The 20,577-nt window shown below is 35.4% G+C and overlaps 1 protein-coding gene across 15 annotated transcripts in view; it reads left to right on the top strand.

Annotated features, from left to right (window-relative positions):
- The window catches only part of REPS1 (RALBP1 associated Eps domain containing 1), a 68,290-nt gene that overhangs the window by 29,117 nt on the left and 18,596 nt on the right, over positions 1-20,577 (top strand). For 5 of the 15 annotated variants that reach the window (XM_075035825.1, XM_075035836.1, XM_075035823.1 and 2 more), the window contains 7 exons: positions 1,674-1,827; positions 7,870-7,997; positions 8,476-8,638; positions 8,946-9,009; positions 9,880-10,034; positions 15,139-15,278; positions 19,912-19,992. In XM_075035825.1, coding sequence (XP_074891926.1) covers positions 1,674-1,827; positions 7,870-7,997; positions 8,476-8,638; positions 8,946-9,009; positions 9,880-10,034; positions 15,139-15,278; positions 19,912-19,992 — 885 coding nt within the window. The remainder of the gene's footprint in view (positions 1-1,673; positions 1,828-7,869; positions 7,998-8,475; positions 8,639-8,945; positions 9,010-9,879; positions 10,035-15,138; positions 15,279-19,911; positions 19,993-20,577) is intronic. The other 10 variants (XM_075035830.1, XM_075035827.1, XM_075035833.1 and 7 more) reach the window with 8 other exon arrangements.

Genomic DNA, 20,577 nt, shown 5'->3' with positions numbered 1-20,577 from the left:
GCCCCCATGTACTTGTAAGGGTAAGAATGTATTGTTATCTAAAATAAATTTCTTGTCAAGTAAGATGCTAAGATGAGGAATCTTCAGGCAAATTTCAGAAAGGCATGTAACTGCAACAAAAAAATCTTGAACTAGTGGAGGTACTGTGGAAAAACAGTGACTTTGTGCATTCAGCTGGTCCCTGAATTAAAACTTGAAGTGAATTGGTACTGCTCCCAGCCACTTTGTAATACTCTTTGCCATTACACATGGGCATCGTTTAAATGCTTTGAATGGAAAGTTCAAAATCTTGTGGCCTAGGAACTTACTTAAGGAAATCTGACTCAATGGTCAGAACTTTCAGAAAACATCTCGGTTGCAGAATCAACCAGGCTGGCCCTCTATACTGGGAAGTAGGAAATTCAGATTGGAAAAAAGGTGGAAGTTTACATCAATACATTAAAAAGTAACCAGTCATGGCCATAAAACTTTTTTGTTGGGATGCATGTAGTTTTAGTATGTACCTTGCTTGGAGAAAAGCTTGTTTATGGCACTTCCTTACTGACTTTTAGAATTTTGCAGATGTAATATTGATTAAGAAGCACAATGACCTTTGATATTTGGCAAAGTAAACCAGTTCAGTTTTGGGAATCATGTGGAAGCCTACAGTCAGTCTGGTTGTTGGTACTTGATAGTATGTTAAGTTGCTAACATAGACTACCAAACTTCTGGGGTTTTTTGTCTATTGCTGAAACAGATTTTGAGATTTTTAGCTTTGATTTTACTTTTCAGGAAACTCGGATTTCAAGCTTTTCTTTCTTGTACTTGTTTTCACTAATACAATTTAGTTCAAATTGGGAGATCTGGCAAACAGGAATTTCAAAAGATCTAGATATAGGGAGGAAATTACTTTCTACTGTATAAATACTTCACTTTGTACAGTATAAATGATTTTTCCTTTGTATTTTATTTGAAATGGAATTAATCTGGCCATCTGAATGTCTCATGAGAACTGGTTCCAGGTGGAAATTGCACGTGTGATCCTGTTTTCCTACCTGTTCAGGGAGAACATAGTACAATATAGGATTAGACAGAAGCTTGATCCTATACATCAGGGCAAAACTACCTTGTAATTTGTACAGCAGAGAAGTATATTCTAGATGGCATCATTCTTTGAAAAAATTACATCTATGTTTTTGCATATTAAAAAAAAAAAGTGGCCTGTCTAGTGATTTTTTTTTTTCCCCCCAATGTTTAATTCTGGTTTGTTTTTTTAAATGAAAGTAACTGATTGTGAATCACTTGATGAAAATTAGGTATGATAATAAGTTGTACAGTAAGTAATCTTTTCTTTTGAGACCTGGGTTCAAATGTAACTTTTATCACAAGTGAAAGTGAGTCTCATAATCTAGCTTCCTTTGTAGCTAAGTCGTTTAACTTGGCATTGCTGTTGTTCTAAGAATGCTGAGTTAAAAATATATTAGATGATGTTGTTTGAAGTGAACCTGTCCAGTTGCAGTCATACTGTATCTGAGTTCTCCTGTTCCCTCATTTTAATAAGTACTAAAATTTTCACTCTCTAAAATGAGACTTTAACTGCAGTGATGGTTGTTCCTAGAAATAATGGTTTTAGATAGGCTTTTGTGTATTTAGTCATTTAGTAAAAAACTTAAAAGGTTCCTTTGTTTTATTAGGAGTCCACATCTCCAGTTGTTTCACCACAGCAATCCCCACCAACCTCTCCACATACATGGAGGAAGCACAACCGCCATCCCAGCGGAGGGAATAATGAACGACCTCTTGCTGGACCTGGGCCTTTTTGGGCTCCATTTAGTGAAGCACAACCAGGTATAAATATCTTATGTTATGCTTCAGCTGTAATTCAAAGTTGTGGGATTCTTAAGTATATTAAATGAGTTTAGGGCAGTTTATCTTTGTATTTTCCAGTCCTGGAAACTTTCTTGCAGATTCAAATGTTCATGTTGATGGCAGCACTGTGGAATCTGTGGTCTTGCATATGGTGGATCCATTTCTTAGTGTGGTATGGGAAATGCTTAGAGTTTGGAGGGAGGGAAAGAGTATGAAAGTTTCCCAGTGGAAGGTTTTCTAATACAAAAACTGACATCCTGTTGAAATTATGCAGGAACTGTCAGTATACCCAAAAATGTGGGGAGCTCAAGGGAAAGCAGCAGACAATATATTGTTTGTTTGAATTATGTTTCTGATAGATTAGATGAATTGTCAGAACAACTAATTCTCTTAACATCTTCTTTTGCTTTCTTTAAATTTTATGTAAACATAACTGAAGCTACTGTATCTCCAGTCTGTCAAGGTAGAACCACCTGTTTCAGTAAAGCTTTTCATCCTTTATTGTTCTTCATTTAAAACGAAGACTTTCCCTGTTGTCATATCGCTGTGCTCAGATTTAAAAAGCCAATGCCCTTAATATCTCATATTTCAAAAAGTTCTGTTTTCTGATGTCTGATAGACTTAAATTTGGGAACCACAGAGCAATTCTAATTCAGGTTCTGTTTTTGATGATACTGGTAAACAATATGTTGCATTTTGTAGGCTGTAGTTTCAGATTGAACTGTGGTTGGTTTATTTCAGTTGTAATATTCCAAAATTGATCTGTTACCTTTCGATTTATTGTCATTCTGTAGGTATAAGCATCCATGGTGGACCAGGGATTCTGTTGATAGAATTGGTTGGATAAGGAAATAAGTTTTTTTTAGAAGTGAAACGGGTTGTATGCAGAGGACTATGCCAGTGTCCTGAATGTTGTTTGCTAGTAAGTCCCAGTCAGTTCAGAATAAAAAAAATAAAGATTGTTAGTCTGCTCATTGGATATATAATCACTTCTGAGGGTTCAGTCTAAGCATTGTGATTTTTCAGCAGTCAATTTCTTGACTTTTTCTTGCATAGTTTAGTTGATTTGCTTTTCTTGCAAGCTGAAATACAAGTTTGTCTGGTAGCTGATTTCTAACTCGTGAAGTTTTTCTAACTTAGGAAGTCAAGGACTGCAGGAAAGTGCAAGCTATTCCTACTGTTGAAGAGTTCAATATTGTCCTCTTAAAGTTGTAATACCATGTTAATATTGTTAATATTTCAGTTTGGCAATGCTTTCCCAGTGATGTCCATGGATAAATTTTTCAGTAGTAGTCTGAAAATATTTCTGAACTAGCTCAATATTCACCAATTTTATGTTCCATACTGAAACGCATTCATAGTGTGTTTAAAGTAATTCGGAGATGCTGTTATAGAAGGATTGTCTGTTCTGCCAATGCTAAGAAAAGAATGGATTTTCGTATGTTAGTTTAACAAAAATTGTCATTCTGATTCACTGGGTGATTCTTTTGCACTGCAGATGATTAATTATTCCTTTGAATTTCAGGTGTTGTAGACAGTTTGTCATTCTTTTTCCCTCTCTTGATCCTACTTTTTAAGGACAGTATTTTGTAGAGGAATGATGTTCTACTGACATTTAGGTAGAACCAGATAGACTGTTGGTTACCTTTCTTAAACTCAGCTCTGCAAGCTCATCTTGATTCCAATGCAAGATGTTTTTGAGAAATTTGCAAGTAATTTGCAAGTATGTGATACTATTTCAGTAGGATTTAAGGCAGGACTATGCCATTTCACTTGTGATCCAAGAAAAATAAGAACCCAGGTCTCTCTGCTTGTATTTCACATAATGTGAAACATTGTTTGAGGGTAATGGGGCTGTCAACTGAAAGCATGGAACCTCAACTGTAAAAATGTTTCTGATGGGTCTAATAATAAACAGCATGTTGCCTTAAACCAGAAGGACAAAAATCAAACCATAATTTTTTTGTTTGGAGAAAGATGTGTTTAAACAAGAAGATTCTGACTTATACATAGTAAAGACACTCCATTGCATCATCATACTCCCACCATGAACAAAATTAAATAGTGCTTTCTGCATTGAATTGGGCTACAGAATGATTATTAGATGATGACTCAATTGTTTTTTGTAAAAAATCTTACACCTTGTCTTTTATCAGAAGTCTTAAACATAATGTATAGCTGTAGTTCTCAATTTCTTGAGGAAGAAAACCTGTTGTCATCTCAACAAACCAAAAGAATTTGGATTTTACAAATTTTTTGTCACTGTGTTGTCCAGTAATTCAGTTAGGATAGTGTTAGTGACACTTCGTAAGTAGCTGGACTTTGAGGGACTGTCATGACTAGCTCAATGTGCTTACACATATGAAATCAGAAGCCAAGTCTTGTTACCATCTTTCTTCAAGCCTTTTTGTAAAGGGAGACCCAAAGGGTGCATGTATTTTACTTTAATATCAGGAACTAAAAGTTCAGTGACAGACATTGATCACCTGTGTAGAATGAAGTTTGTAGTTAGTTCAGGTCTCATCCTTAAATGTTGGAGTCAATTCTGTTAAAATCTGAGTCTCTCAAGTCTTCCAGGTGTCCTTGATTTAACAGCTTAAGATAAAGCTGTTCAAAAATCATGTTGTTATATCCCAGTTCTGGTTTGCATCTCTGATCTGGATCAGTCTTCACAGAATAATACAGTGGATGACAGAACCCCTTGTAGGAAACAGAATTGTATAGGAGATGAGAGCCTCCTGTTCTTACAGTTACAAAGGGGGGGAGGGGGAACCTTCATACTTTTACCTTTTCAGCTGGTTTTGCACTACAGCTTCAGCTGCTAAAAGGATGCTGATGGTGACAAACTTGGGAGAAAGAACCCCTTCCCCACTTCAAATGATAGTTGAGTGGCATGTCAGAATAGGGTCTAGAAATTATTTTTTATTACCTTGTAGTCTATTTGGACTGGAAGCAAAACAGTGCATTTATGTTGGTAGTATCCAAATAATGATTTCAAACTAGTAAAAAAATCTGAGGTCTTCTGTTCAGTCATAGGACCTTTGTTAGCTTGCTTTGGCATTACATCAAAGTTCTGTTTTGATGTCTGAATATGTATAAGAACTTGCACCCCTAAGCCACACTTCTTTCTTTTCCTTGGGAGAGATTTTGCTGCAGTTCGTGAAATCAAGAACAAGAAAATTCATGGACGGAAGTGGAACATGTCTACTGTGCTAACAGTTCACTTGCATTTTTAGAGACCTAAGATATTTACTGTGCTTGCAGGGGACTGAATAGTCCTTTGTCTCCTACTTACTGCTTCAATAACTGTTGATGATTGGCCTTGTTACAAGTTAAGGATTATTCTTACCTGGACGTGGTTATTCAGGGAGGAAAGAGCTCTACAGCATTTTATCTTATTGCCAACATTCTACTCGACCTTCTGGTTTTGTTTCATCAAAAATTGGTGGTAAGGAAAGCTTTTGCTAGTTTACAAAGTTAGTTGAAAATTTAGTTCTCTGTGAGTAAACCCACATTTGTATAGTTATTGAAAAGTTCAAGCTACTCGGATGTTATCTAGATAAACCATTTCTTATATTTGTAGCTTCAAGTGAGGGGGTAACTTTTCTCCCACAGGAAACGAGATCATTTTCCACAAGTTATCAATGTGTTGGTAAGATATTCAAGCTTGAGCAGAAGGATGTAAACAGCCACAGGAATTCAAGTTAGGTCTTCATACTAAACATAGTGCATTAGACTTCAGCAGCTAGTTCAAATTTGATAATTGGTCTTAGGCCTACTCTCTATTCAGAGTGCTGTTAATGGTGTCTCCCTGATGAAAATGCACAGACACCATTGAAGGTTGTTTCTTCATTGGGTTACAAATCATAAAATAAAAATACAATGATTGTTTCAAGTCTTCTCTGTGACCCAGTTTTCTTCCACCTTCCCTTCTACTTCAGTGTTCCCAGTCTGGTTTTGTAGATTGAGAAGAAAGTGAGGGGTGACTATTTCTAATTCAAATGTCAAATAGATGTAGTTTTATTGATTGAGTTACTGGTTGGTGGCAATCCATGAGTTTGTGTGTAGATCCAGGTGTCCACAATAATCTTTCTCCAGTGTTATTCAGCTTTCCCATCCTGTGTCCTAAAACATTGCATCGCAGAGTGAATAACGGGAACAGTAAAGCAAGGATATTCTTGTTGGGATTATTTGAACAGGGGAGAAAGGAAACAGTTCTTATAATACTTGTAAAGAACTCTGAAGGTATGACAATTTGGTGCTGCTGGCATCTCCATCGCTGTCAAGCTACTGCTTTGGAAGAGGTGGTGTGCTAAGTGGGGTACAAATTGAACTGTACTAAGACAAGTTGTTGGGAGAAGTAAAGGTGGAGTAAACATATGTAAGGTTAGTGGTAATAATGTCAGTGTCTGAGGGGCAGAGAGCCATTGTATCAAAAGTAAAATTTGAGTGGCATATCCATAGGAGAGATGGGAAGGACTTGTCTGAATCTGCACTGTACGTAAGAGTATAGCAAACATAAACCAGTTGTAAGCATTCCTCTCATTACTTTCTCCTAGGAAAAAGGTCATTTATGGAATTAAAGAGTAATTGCATACAGCCAGATAGTAAATAGCAAATGCTAACAATGTTACTGTAACTTTAGATGTTAGCCCTCAGTGTGCCTCACTGATTCTCAGATTTCCTTCACTCTGTTTACTGCAGATTGTGTATTAGTAGTGTCACCAGTCTCCAAGAACCCCAAAATGTTGATATTTGTCCGTTTCATCAATGGATTACCTATATATGAATGGACTTCTCATAGCAATATTTTTTAGTCAGCATCTTGGCAATAAATTCTTGGGGTTTAGTGCTTCAATTTAGATCTTGGTGGCAGAATTAAAATTATGACAGTGATGTTGTATTTCTTGTTTGTGGGTTGTGTGGAGGGCTTACAGAAACTCACAAGTTGACCTGCCTTTTGAAAGGAAATCTGTTTCTACATGTGGGGCAGAAATTCGTACCTAAGTATGACTTTAACTTATTTCAAGAGAAAGCATTTAGTTGTGCAAGAAGAATAGATTAATCATTTTCACAACTGCTGTTTAGATTTAAGGAGTTCAGCATTTCTTTTAGAAGGCAAGGAGTAGAATGGAGTCCTGGGATTCTTCTAGACTTGTTCTAGATGTTTTTTTTTCCCTCTGCTCCAAGTTTCTTAAATTTTTAATTTGCAAGTGCAATTTAAGAGAATTTTGAGAGTTTTGTACATAGACCAGTGGGTGGCCAAATCTTTCTATAGTTGCTTCATCGTTATTTTAATATTAAGACATTGAACATTGGCAGTACTTCAGAACTAGATTATAAAACGGCACTGGGTGAATCTCAATTATTGTGTTCCAGATAGTTAATACATAGATGTCAGCATTCTATATGGATGCCTTTTATTATTCTTGGCCTGTTTTTAAGTAAGTGAGTTAAGTTAGTCTAGAAATAATTCAGAAATATATTTGTGCCAAAAAGCCTGATTCTTAAGAGGAATTTCCAAGGCTTTGTTCTTTGAATGGCAAACTACAACCTAAAAAAGAAAAAAGTTTAATAATAATGGTAATGAAGTTGCATGCTAATATTGTATGCCACTTTTAAATAGCTGTTTGTCTATACAAGTGTCGCTCATTTCAATTAAGTGAAAGTGTGGAGTGTTAATTAACTCATTCAAAATCCTTTTAATGGGTGAAACCCTATTTGCATTTTACACATGTTGCAATAAGCTAGTCCATCACATCTGTCTTTTTAGTGCAGATTTAAGCTGGCCTAACATAAAAATCTACAGGAGTTGTCAGGAGGTGAACTTCGTCACCTTGGTGCAATTTGGTTTTCTTTTTTTTCACCATTCGACAAGTGTGTATCTCCCTGACAGGACCATGTGTTTCAGGATTTAAATTTATTTTTTTTTTATTTTTTTTTTACTGCTTTCCACATCCATAGTTCTTACTCAATTTTCAAGGTTGTCTTTTCAAAAGGAAATGTTTCTTCTACTTTCAGGCTCATCTACTTCTAGTGATCCCATATGGTCTGGCCATTCACCACCACCCCATCAAGAAAATTGGGTCAGTTTTGCAGATACCCCACCAACCAGTGCTCTTTTAGCCATGCATCCTGCTTCTGTCCAGGTGTGACACTTAATTGATATTTGATTTGCTTCATTCAGATTAATGTTGCAAGCCTTTTTTTTTTTTTTTAAATAAATTTCATTGCAGATGTTTACTGTGTATCTGTGCTGTAGTCTGTTCAGTGCTATTTACCAAACAGATACTTGTTTCATTGAGTTGACTTCATTTGGAACGATTAACTGAAAGCTACTAATTTAAAAATGTCAACAATTATGACTTTAAAACATTTGTGTTTAGCTTTTTTGCATATGTGCCATACTTTTTTTTTCTGCTTACATACCTGCAGTCATTCCTATCCATATGTATCAGTGTGCAAAAATACCCTGTCACTATCCTGTAGATGCAATCTGCTGATGGTTTCCTGCAGTTTTTAAACTACTGCGAGATTTAACTATGCTTTATTTTTTGAAGGGAAGAAGTTGAGAATTCATAGAAGCATTTTAGGTAGATAATACTGAGGAAAAATATTTCATTTCAGGACCAGACAACAGTACGAACTGTAGCATCAGCTACAACAACAAATGAAATTCGTAGGCAATCAAGTAGTTATGATGACCCCTGGAAAATAACTGATGAACAAAGGCAGTATTATGTTAATCAGTTTAAAACCATTCAACCTGATCTAAATGGATTTATACCAGGTAAGTTACTCTTTAAAAAATATAATTGTGGGTGCAGCAGTTCTGTTACAAAGACTTTGTTGTGTGCTTAGGTTTGCATACCATTTTGAAGAAAGCTCTGCATTTTACCAATAATGTTCTAGTAAACTCCAGTATAATTCAAGAAAGGACTTGAAACTAATTTGCCTTTTTCCTTTGTTTAACTGTAGTAATTAGTGCCATTTTTCCCAAAACCTTTCTAAAGAGCTCATCTCCTTTACCATAACTCTAAGTCTTCTAGTGATTTAACTTGCTTTATATATTAAAAATGGTTGTTGTAATTTTTCAGGATCTGCAGCTAAAGAATTTTTCACTAAGTCAAAACTACCTATTCTTGAACTTTCTCATATTTGGTAAGTGTGATGTGTCTGTATTCTGGATAGTTATTTAGAAAGATGACACATATCTGGTGGTCATCTAACAATCTACTTACTAGGAAGTGTTATGAAGTGAAATTTCACTAGTAATCTCGTATGTTCAGTTCTACTCATATTTATGCCAGTATTACTTTTGTGGGCTTTAATGGGTCTAGGCTGGCACTATTTACAAGGTATTTTGAGCTTTTGAAGAAATTTCAAACATTTCAGAGTAGAAGTAACTTATTTGAGGTTTTCATTGTTAAAAAATGCATTTATATTTAAATAATTAATTTCTTATCTATATATATTTATTCAAGTATAAGTTTAAATGAAATGTACAGAATCAAATATTTTTAAATGTACTTAGTGGGGCTTGATGACAAACTTAGCTTTGACTTGGTGTAAAGCTTGTATTTCATTGTATTCTGGAATTTGTACTGCATCACTGCATGCTATCATTGAATGGCTTACCGTGGCAGATTTGATCCTTCTTTCAATGTAATGATTTCTAATTCAGGTATTTTCCCATTTAAAATAAATCATATTGCCTCAGCACTATTGCTTCTTTAGTATACTTTGCAAAAAATCTGAGGCCAATAATGTTGTGTAGTGCTATCTTAAATGAGTTAAAAACCTGGAGAGATAAAAGTGGGTTTAAGTGATCTTTAAGCTCTAAGAAATGTTACTAATGAAGGCTCATCTTCTTTGAAAAGTAAAGCATGTAGCACTCATGCAAAGTGCTTAATAGGGTAAAATGAACTATAAACTGCATTCTTTGATCTTCCAAGTAGCACAACAGAAGTATGTCTTTTGGAAATAAAATAACCTTAAGAAATTTTATTTATACTAAGTTTTCCTTTTTAGGGAACTGTCAGATTTTGATAAAGATGGTGCACTGACATTGGACGAGTTCTGTGCTGCATTTCATCTGGTAGTTGCTAGAAAGAACGGGTATGATTTGCCAGAAAAGTTACCTGAAAGTTTAATGCCCAAACTGATTGATTTGGAAGACTCAACGGGTAAGACATGCTTCAACACAAATTTCACTATTTTCAAATGATAGTATAGTTGTTACAGTATATCAGCAGATATTTACAGGTTTGTATGAGCATAACACATTAGTCATTGTGAAGTAAAGCAGTGTGCAATTTTTAGAAACTTAATCAGTGCTCAGAGCTAATCTGAACACATGTATTTCTGTACAGGGAGATGTTTAGGAACAATACACATATTGACTATTACATTTGGAAATACTGCCTGTGTCCTTTAAAGGTTAGGGAATACAAAATTGTCACAATATGGATTTTATTCATGATCAACTATTGTATTCCGAATTCCTAATCCAGCTATACTTCAAACTTGCTTTCAAATGAATATGCTTTCTGTTCACCCTCATTTCTGAAAATACAGCATGAGTTTCTAAGTCTTGAAGGTACTTAGAAAATACTCCCAGATTCAGTGCTAGAGGTAGGACTGTGTATTTTAAAAGTACAGGATTAGTAGCACAGAAATTTTTTTTTCTACTCCTGACTTGACAGCAGGTTTTATCCTCCATTGCTTTGGCACCTAGTCTTTCTGTGCATAGTCCTTTACCTTTGGATGCTCCCAGATAAACCATTGAATGTATGAGTTCTGCTTATTAATGTGTGCCAAAAACTCAGTCCCATAACTGAAAAGCAAAGTACTGTTCCTTGTAAAAGTGTAGTTTAAAAACAGGATCTTTGTGGCCGTCTTACATTTTTTTATTTTAAAACAGATAAAGGAAACTGAATATTTTAAAACTTTAGATTTAGATTACTCTTTAACAAGCAGTCTTTGCTTGGAAAGTCAGGTTATACTGTGGGTGCACAGGTACTATGATTTCCTAGAATTTTATTTATTTTTACTAAATACTTCAAAGGAGGTCTCTTCCTACTGTGTTTGTAGGATGTCAGAGACTTTCTTCTGACAATTATTGATGAGTTCTTAAACTAGGTACTGTGGCTCTTACTACCTCTGATTTAATAATTAAACCATTTTTTATGGGAGTGGCTTGGCTCCTCAAAGAACATTTCCAAAAGCAGTCAGCCACAACTGAAGTGTTTTCAGTATGAGTGAGCATTTTGCTATGATGAAGACATTCGTAAGAAATAGCTACAATTAATCCGGCGAATACCTAGCAAGTGTCTAAAACCTACCCATTCTATCTTTTTGTGGTAAGGTGGTGGCCAAGCAAAAATCTTGATAGGAAATGGAGTAACATTTATTTGTGTAAACCATTGTTATTTAAAAAAACCCAACAACTACTTTTAAAAGTAGTTAAAAAAACCCCAAACATTTTTTCCTTCTGGTATTACAAAGAAGTTACCCTGTTCTAGTGAATGTTAAAAGGTTACCATGCTGTATAAGCTGTACTTAAAAAAAACCCAAAAGTTCTGATTGATACTTGATTCTGCTGTTATTAATAGCTACAGTGAAAACTGACAATTCTTGCAAACTTGTTGAATTTTATCCTGTTAACTAGAATTTTATTTTTTTTTTATTTGGGCCACCAGTATTGGAAATGGCTATTCTTTTCTAGCACCTAACATGATTTATCACCAAAACTTGTATGTTGAATCAAAGATTTTAGGAGAAGTTATTGACGTGGCTATAGTTTTACTTGTAGTTACAACAGTCCAAATCTCCAGTATACATTTACTATTTTAATCTAAATTAAAAGACTCCTTAGTCTGTGTGCAGACTAATGTGCATGTTAAATTACATGGGTTCAACTTAAGGACTGTAAATCAGCCTAGAAAGATCAACCAGTTAAATTTCTGCAATAATTTTTTTCTTTTTAGTTCCCGTAAATGCTGTATTTCAGCAAAGCTTGCTTCCATCAGCCTTCTCAGAAATAAGAACTGTGAAGTATAGCACCAGAGTGTCTTTTTGAGTGCACTTTTTCATGGGATACAGCTTTCTCAGAGAAAGAAATTGTTAATGACCTTCTGCTGACTGAAGCCTCAGTGTGAATAACATACTTTTAAACTGTTCAAGAAGGTGAATTACTTGAATGTCTTTTTAAACCAATGTGCAAGATGGTAAACTTTATTTCAGAAGTGTTAACGATACCATTATTAATTCTGTCCTTTTGTTAGAAACTTTCCACTTGATCTTCCATGCTTCTGCTCTGCACTTGAAACTTGCAGTTGCTTTCCATTTTGACTTTTGAACTAGTGGCCAGCAGAAAGAAAAGTAACAGAGGGCTCCCTGCACCCTATGTCTCTGTTCAGACAGAGGGAGGGAAGATCTCTCGTGGTCTACTCTGGCAGCGTCTTCCTTATCAGTCCCTGCGAATCTGTTATGTGACCAACTGCAGGTGTCCCAAACCCGTTAACGTGTTGGTCTTCTCACATCTGATTTCATGACCAGGGATACATGTTTCTCTCACATGACGTAGAGCTCGTGTATAATAAAGCGTTTATATAGTTGGTCATTTTTGTGGTGTAGCACTATGCCTTTACAGAATTTTAATAGGAAAAAATGTTAAATGCGGTGCTAATGTCTTTCTGCTGACTAGAGAGAGAAATGAGGTGTTTTAAGTTCTTAGAATAATGTAGTAATTTTACAACACATTTGAATAGTTTTAATATTTTGAATTGGATCTTATACTGCAAAGAATTATTTGGATTGCAGCAGCTCTGCTTAAGATTTAACATTGTGTTGTGGTATTTGTAGACAGATAATGTCAGCTCTTCAGAATGAGCAAGATCTGTCTGCATAAGAACAGCCTGTAGAACAAAACTGCAGTGAATAAAAATGGGAGCATGAAGTCAGGCAGTTGTACAAATACTCCTCTAAGTGCTTATACATTTATTTTATGAATCGAATACTGTTGATAGCATCTGCATCTGTCTTGGCAGAATTTATGATCTGCAGCTGAAAAGACTACTCATCTTATTTCCTGTTATGTAAATAAATGTGAATATTTTCCTTTAAACTCAGTTTTATCTCAGTTAGTAAAAGCTACCAACCCTTTACAAAACTCAAAGCATGTTTTGCTTTTCTGTGATTTTGTTTTTTGTTTGAGCTGCTGCATCAATGCCATTTCTTTGTAGGAAAAAGAATCTGCCATGCTTTATGTCTTACACAACTTCATTACTTTAACCCCTGAAGTTTTCATAGGTGTCTTACGCGTGTTTCGTGTAGATATTTGCAAAATTCCTTGAATTACAGGTAGCTGTGTGGTCTATCCACAGAGGTTTTCAACCTTGTCTTTTTGACCTTGTGTTTAACACTGGTAGGTAGTTCAGTTATCTAGTGTACCACCATTGAAATGAGAATTTTGAGTGTTTTTTTAACTCATTAGAATTTTTTATTCATATTACACTTCAGAGCAATTGATATGCAACATACATTCCCAAAACATTACCACTGGCATATTTTGAACTTAGTATATTATTTTGTGTGCAATGACCATAGCATGTCATCTTGACATGACATAGCATGACATCATTGCGCCTGTAAATATCAGTTTGATGTAGCCCGTTTTTTATTGCCAGATGCTTTTTGCCTGAAGCAGGTATTAGGTGCAGTTTCTGTCTGGAATCATTTGTAAAGCCATTTTCCCTAAAGGACAGTAGTAGAAAGTGCTAGGTGCTGGGCACAATTTTGGGAACATGGAGTCTCAACCTGATGTCTGGCTACTTGCAGGAAGTTTACAAGACCTTTGAAATTTTGGTGAGTTACTGTTTTGTGTGTGGCTTTTTTCATATCAGTAGCACCTCAGTCTCCCCTGGCCTCAAGATGGGACAATTAATTTCTTTCTGGACTTCAGTGTTCTGGCTGTTCTTTTTAGGTTGTGCCTCTTGCTGTCCCTAGCAGCACATGGAAGATAGTAATGGGTGGTTGTTGGTTTTCAAAAGTGCAGTTGGTCACCGTTGACTATTGAAGTGTTTCCAGTTCCATTTGACACTGCATTTGTTACAAGTTTCTTCAGATTCAAAGACAGCAGACAGAATATTGAGCTGTCATAGCAGAATAGCAGGCTGCAGAGTTCAGCACTTCAGGAGCCTGAAACCAATCGTTTTTATAAATTTTAATCAATTTTTGGTACAGTGTGTCACATTCTTGTGGCAGTAGTCTTCGATCACATATCTATCAAGCAGTCCTTTTAAATGGTAATTTAATTAATCCATCTTTTGTGCACTATTTTGTCTTCAGAGTTTTAATTCTTTGGACTACAAGCATCTTGTTAATATGTCTAGCTACTTATCAGTCACTCTTTCAACTGTTTCTATTGTTTACATTATACAGTTGTAATCTGACCCTCAGTTTTTTGAGGCTTTCAATGCATTGCTTTAGCTTGTATTGAGGTATCTAACAAAATAGAAGACACTGTAAGCAGGATTTTACTGTGTTACGCAGAATGCTTAATCTGCTGTTCAGATTTACCCAATTCTCTTACAGTTTGAACAGAACAAGAATAAGTGTGCTGCATCATGAAAACTTGTACAACTCTGAAGGAGTGTATCTGCAAGGGACTGTACTTGCTGAAAGCTCAGAGAAAACTGAAATAACAGTAACAACGTACAGTTGCAATGCGACAGCTGCTAGGCTTGTTCAATTTGCAAAATGTAGTGAGGGGAAATACCATGGTTTTAGTAAGGAGGCTTAAAATTTAAAATATTATTTGGGGAATAATCAAAGAGAATGGTTTTCTTCATCTCTGGCTTCATATTTTTGGTTTGTGTTTGCATTGATACACTGGTTTTGCTTTAACCTTTCATATAAGGAAGTATTCTGTAAGATAAACTTCTCAGTGCTGGATTTGATGTAATAAATAATAGCATGAAATTATTTTCTTGTCATTTAAGAAAGAATTATATTTATTTCTACATGTAATCAAAATCTAAAAATGCTATTTAAAAGCCAAAGTACAGGGAGATAGTATGGTACAGAGCAATCTTCAAAGTCCAATTTTCAGAAAGATCCTCAAAATAAGAGTAACACCTGATAAATAGTATATTTCACTTGAATGAGTGCGTTTTTTTGTCTGCTGCTAAGTATTTACTTGAAAAAGATGAAACTGAAGGGTACTTTGCACTTTCTATGAGATTTGAGCAGCTCAAACTGAATGCAATTCATGATTTTGGTTTATAGTGATTCCTGTCATTTCAGAAGTTGGGGAACAGACTGGTGAGGTAGGTTACTCCAGCTCTCCAGCAGAAGCACCTCCAAGCAAGTCTCCATCAATGCCATCCCTAAACCAGACCTGGCCAGAATTGAATCAGAGCAGTGAGGTTAGCACTTTTATTTAAGAGTTATTTCGTTGCCAGTCAATAACTAAATTGTATATGCATCTGTAATTCATCATAAGTGGATCGTTGATCACAAATTGTGGAAAAAGTTAGCAGGACAATAGACACAGGAAGGTTCTACACACGTTAAATTGTAAAAAAGGTAATGTTTTCCTTCTGATTTTTCTGTCTCATTGTGAGATGACCTACTACTTAAAATGTTGTCATTAATGGTAATTAAGCTTTCTATTAATCACAAAATGATCTCATAGCACTTATTGGAAAAGTTGAATTAATTCCTGATTTTTTCATTTAGGGCAGGTTTTTTGTTGAATTTTTTTGTTACCTCTGAAGGGCTTTTATAGCCAACACTTTTGCAAAACTTCAAAATAAATTTCTGACAGATCTGGACATTGAGACTTATTTCTGGAGGTGATTTTACACTGAAATACATAATATCTCACCAGCAACGTAGAGAAGTCATAGCTCTGGGTTTGTTTTAGAAGCGAAGACTCAAAGTTGAATCTGAAGCCAACTGTTGGCCAAACTTATTTAAATATTAAATTTTTACTGTTGTGTATTGCTGCGTTATCATCCTTTACCATACATATTTGCTATAAGCAGTCTTGCATAGTAAAGCTGTATTTTGTCAGAATTTGAAACTGAAGTTAGCAAACAGTATTTTTTATATGTTTTTTTTGTTTTCTCCCACAATTTAAAAATCCTGTAAGGAATTGATTCTTGGAGTTTTTCTTGTTGCTCTGTTTTAACATTTTTGCTTTTGACTTAGAATAGACCAATGTTTTATTCTAAGAGCTACTTCAAGACTCAAGTGAGTTCCTGACTGCAACCATACTACAAAGATGATGTAGGCTTATTTTTCATAAGGGAAAGAAAAGGGAAAAGTATTGAAATTATTTTTGGAAAACTCTTTTTAATAATCTGAGATTCTTGAGAATAGTCTAAGATAGTTCTGTCAGTAGCTGAGTATTATCTTACCTGCTTCTCTTATTGAAAGAGCTTTTGTGGCTTGCTTCTTTCTTTGTTAAACTTCAAGTGAATAGAAGATTGGCAGTAAAAGGTTTAGACAAACCAAAGGAGAGTCAGTATGAAACAGCAAATAAGCAAATTTTTAGGATTAAAGTTAGGAGCACAGGAAATCTTCTTCCTCTCTCAGGAGGAAGGACTTTGTAAAGTTTGCTGTTTCTCTTAAGGGCAAATGCTAGCCTCACAGTGATGTCCTTACCAAATGAAAAATATAGGAAATGATTTAGTGATTTTTAGTTGTTCTAATTGACAGAGTGACTCTTAGACTGCTGGTAGGAAGCTGTGTTTCAGGAGGGAGGTGAGCAGATATTCAGTTGCTAAAAAGCTGCAAATGTCTGCAGCTGTATCAAAATTTGCATTGATACATTCCCTCATGTTTGCAATAAAGATTTAATAAGCTAATCATTTGGTAAGCTGCATTGTAATTGAACAGATTATTTCAGTGTCCAATGCAACTCAAACCAATTGAATAGGGTAATTGCACTAGTGGAACAAAGTTAATGATAACTCATCAGCCAAAATCTTGTCTTACAAAACTGACTTTGTCCATTCAGATAATGTGGTATTTTCTTTCTGAAAAATCTACTAAAACTTTAAGAGGTTTGCAGAAGTTCTCACACTAAATATACTACCAGATACTAACAATACTAAAATAACAGTTGAACATTTATTAAATGTTAAGAGTTTTTTGTCTTAACACAAAGGAATTTCTGATTTTTCAGCTATATTTCTGTGCATGCTTCTTGCTCCTCAGCATTTTCTTTTCAGCATGAGTCAGGTCAAAGTCCTCAAGGTTTTAATGCCATGAAAAAATTTCTGGTATTACTGCAGGCACCAGTCTAATTGTTTCCAGTTTGAACCTCTTAAAACTGTCATCAACAAATGAATTGCTTGAGAAGACTATGCATCTCTGGATCATCTGCCTTTCCATGCAGTTTCATCCCCATCAGTTTCAAAACTGTTGGTTACACTGTTCTTTATAGCTCATAGTTGATTTTTAGACTCCTGTTGCCAGGCTCAGTTACTGTAAGTTCGCAAGTATGGACCAAGGCATCAGTCTGAAACTTCAGGATAAAGGGCACCATAAAAATCCACCTAACTCTGGATACTACATGCTTCACATTCTCATCTCTTCACTGATTACTTCTTTCTCGCTTCAGACATCTTTTCCATCAAGTGTCAAGGCTGAGCACGTAGTTCTGAGAGCTTAAAAAAAATTGAAAAGCCTACTAAATCTTTGTTGAAAACAGTCTAGTGTCATATGGTCATATTAGCCTTGACACAGATATGGAGATTTGCTTTCGAGTTCACAACTGTTACACCTTGTTTGAAATGTCTTGGTGTTCTTTTAGTAACGGTTCAGGTTGCTGTGAGTTTTAGTTTCTAGTAATTAACCTTTTGAAAGTATTTGTGAGACATTTTTGCAAGTCTGGAAGACAAGTATTTTAGTTTCAGCTAGGAAGAGTTTTATCCTAGCAAATCAGTTGTATTGTCAGTGCTCTTAAACCTTGCACAGAGTTTGAGATGCGGTCCAGTAGATCCTTAATATATGTAGCTTTCTATTAACCAGGGAATTAGCAGTAACTAGCTTCTGGCAGTATTTCAGGATGGAGCACAATAGCATGTTCCCCAGAGCAGTCAGAAGGTGTTGGTGTTCATTTGTCTATGCCTGGCTAGGGAGCCTGAGGACAAGTAATAAATGTCCTGCATTTTGGCTTCAGAGGAGTAGAATAAGAGGTAAATTCAGCATCCATCTCTAAGAAATAATATTTTAGCATTGATCTTAACTGTAACATAGATGCTGTATGCCTTTATGGAAGTTTTGAAAAATTAAGAAACAGTATTTCTGTAATCAAATGGTCTGTTTGCCAGTCTCACTGGTATCTTTGAAGCCACTATCCAAATCAAGTTTAAAAGAGTAGTGGTAGTCCTAAAATAAACATTAATGTATGTTTCATGAAAATGAGCAGCTGTGTAAATGCAAGAGGCCAAATCAGGAAAGGCTGGCAGAACTTGGTGACTAAGTTTCTGACTTAGTCGAAACCGGCTCACTCAACAGGTTTGTATAGCTCCAAACTACTTGCAGTGCTGCCTCTTCATAAAGGAGTGGAGTGACACAGAGATGAACTGTTTAATACAGGGAGCGGGACAGAGCAGTTAAGAAGGGAAACCTTGCATCCTTACTAAAAAGGTTTTGTTAGATTCTGTCCATGAAGGGGGTAGTTTTGTGTGTTTTAAAAAAAACAAACAAAAAAACCAGCAACAAAACCCAAACAGCAACAACACAACCAGAAAAAAAAAAGCCACCCCCAAAAAGCCTTATGAACAGTATTCCATAATCCTTGCTTTAAAATAAAGTTTGAAATGAGGAGATAAGGCTCTGTCTCTACAAGGAGCAGCACCACATGTGAAAGCACTTACAAATTTAGTTAATCTTTTTCTGAATTTAATTTCAGCTGATTGAAAACAGTTATTTAGGAATTTCCATAAAGAGTTATTTCTGAAATAACTGTTTTAAACTAGGTTCACATACAGGCCATTCACCGAATATAGTTCGGTGTAGAGGAGCACATGAGATTAGGTTACTAACACCATATAGTTTGTCCTGTATCTTCTGGCATAATTTACATAGATCTGCCTATAGAGATGGGACAAGAACATTGATTTTTTTCACAACTATACTAACATCATTTTTGTGAGATTTTCTGAGCACTAAAAATTTTGTATCTGTAATTCTTGTTGTAGTGTTTGAAACTTGCTTAATACTTGTTATATTTTGGTAAAATAACAAGTTTAGCATTCCTATTGTGATTTGTACTCTGTTTTTTGGATCACAGACTAATTTTAGGAGCTTTTGGTACTTTGTTGGTCCAGTTGTGGCTGTAGCTTGACTTACTAAGCATGAGGACTTTTGACAACCAATTATTGATACAGCATGCCTATGTCTTATAAAATTGTTCAGAGATTGACTTATTTGCTTTTAGCAATCAACAGTATGTTTGAATTTAATTCTTTGCCTTGTCAGTGATTTAGACTTGTAAAAATGCTCTTTTACAGCATAGAATAACTTCTCAGGGGTTGCACTGGCAAGCTGAACTGGTTAATTGGAGTACTCTGCTCATTGTTCATTTGTCTGGGATTTTGTAAGAAAATCAGCATTTACGAAATATGTTTGAAACTTGGCAGCTACAAAGCTGAGGAACCTTTCTGTGGATTTTATAATTACAAATACACACAAAGTGTCACTGATTTTATCTTTACAGTATTTGAATGGCTTAACCAGTTTTTTTACTTGTATGATTTTCATTGGCAAACGTGAGCTCTGAAGGTACTTGCGTGTTGACTGTGTACCTGTATCTTCATTATAAAATGTGAATGTAAAGATTAATATTGACAGATAACAAACTTGGTTGCACAACAGTCTCAGACTGACGTAGAAATACTTAATGTGTATTAGTGTGCTTTCCAAGTCAAGTACTGTCCAGTACAAATATCCAGTGCAACCTCCGAACTACTATGCTAAATCTCCTCAGTGATCTTTTACTCCCATCTTTCTCATCATGCTGACTTCTCTCCTCTGTCTGTTCAGCAGTGGGAGACATTTAGCGAACGCTCTTCAAGCTCACAAACTCTGACCCAATTTGATTCTAACATTGCACCAGCTGATCCTGTAAGTCAATCACTTAGCTTGCTTGTTTGAAATTAATTTTATTAACACTGAATTTCCATTCATTGTATTTAGCTGTTATGCATGATTCCGTGGACTGCTTTTTGGGGAATGGTGGCAGGCTTCTTAATTTTTTTGCTTATTTTAGGAATATAAATTTTCTAGCACTGCTCATATTTAATATCTGAGTGCAAAGAATGCTTTTTTCCCTTGATTTTGATGTAATACAACACTGCTATCAAAACCTGTATTACACAAAATACTTAAACAAAATGTTTTTTTAAAAATATTTAGAAGTCAATGCAAGGGCCACTCCCAGTGATAAACCAGTCCTGTTTTAGATTTTGTCTTCAATGTTGTTTTGGTTTTTTCAAGTTGCAGAGCTTGATTTGCACAAACTCTTAGGAGTTGACAATGCCAACTTCACTGAAAAAACTACTGGGCTTTCATGGGTGTAGTGTTTCATATTCCTAATGTTTTCACCAAGTTACTTGTATTAATACAGCTTTTAGTATTTCTCCAGCTAAACCTGTGCTGTTCTAATGCTTTACTCAGTGAGGAGTGCTCTGAAGGATTATGTAGTTAAAT

Source organism: Buteo buteo, chromosome 9 (genome assembly GCF_964188355.1).
Source record: "Buteo buteo chromosome 9, bButBut1.hap1.1, whole genome shotgun sequence".
Lineage (NCBI taxonomy): Eukaryota > Metazoa > Chordata > Aves > Accipitriformes > Accipitridae > Buteo > Buteo buteo.
This window is presented reverse-complemented; position numbering and strand designations above follow the sequence as displayed.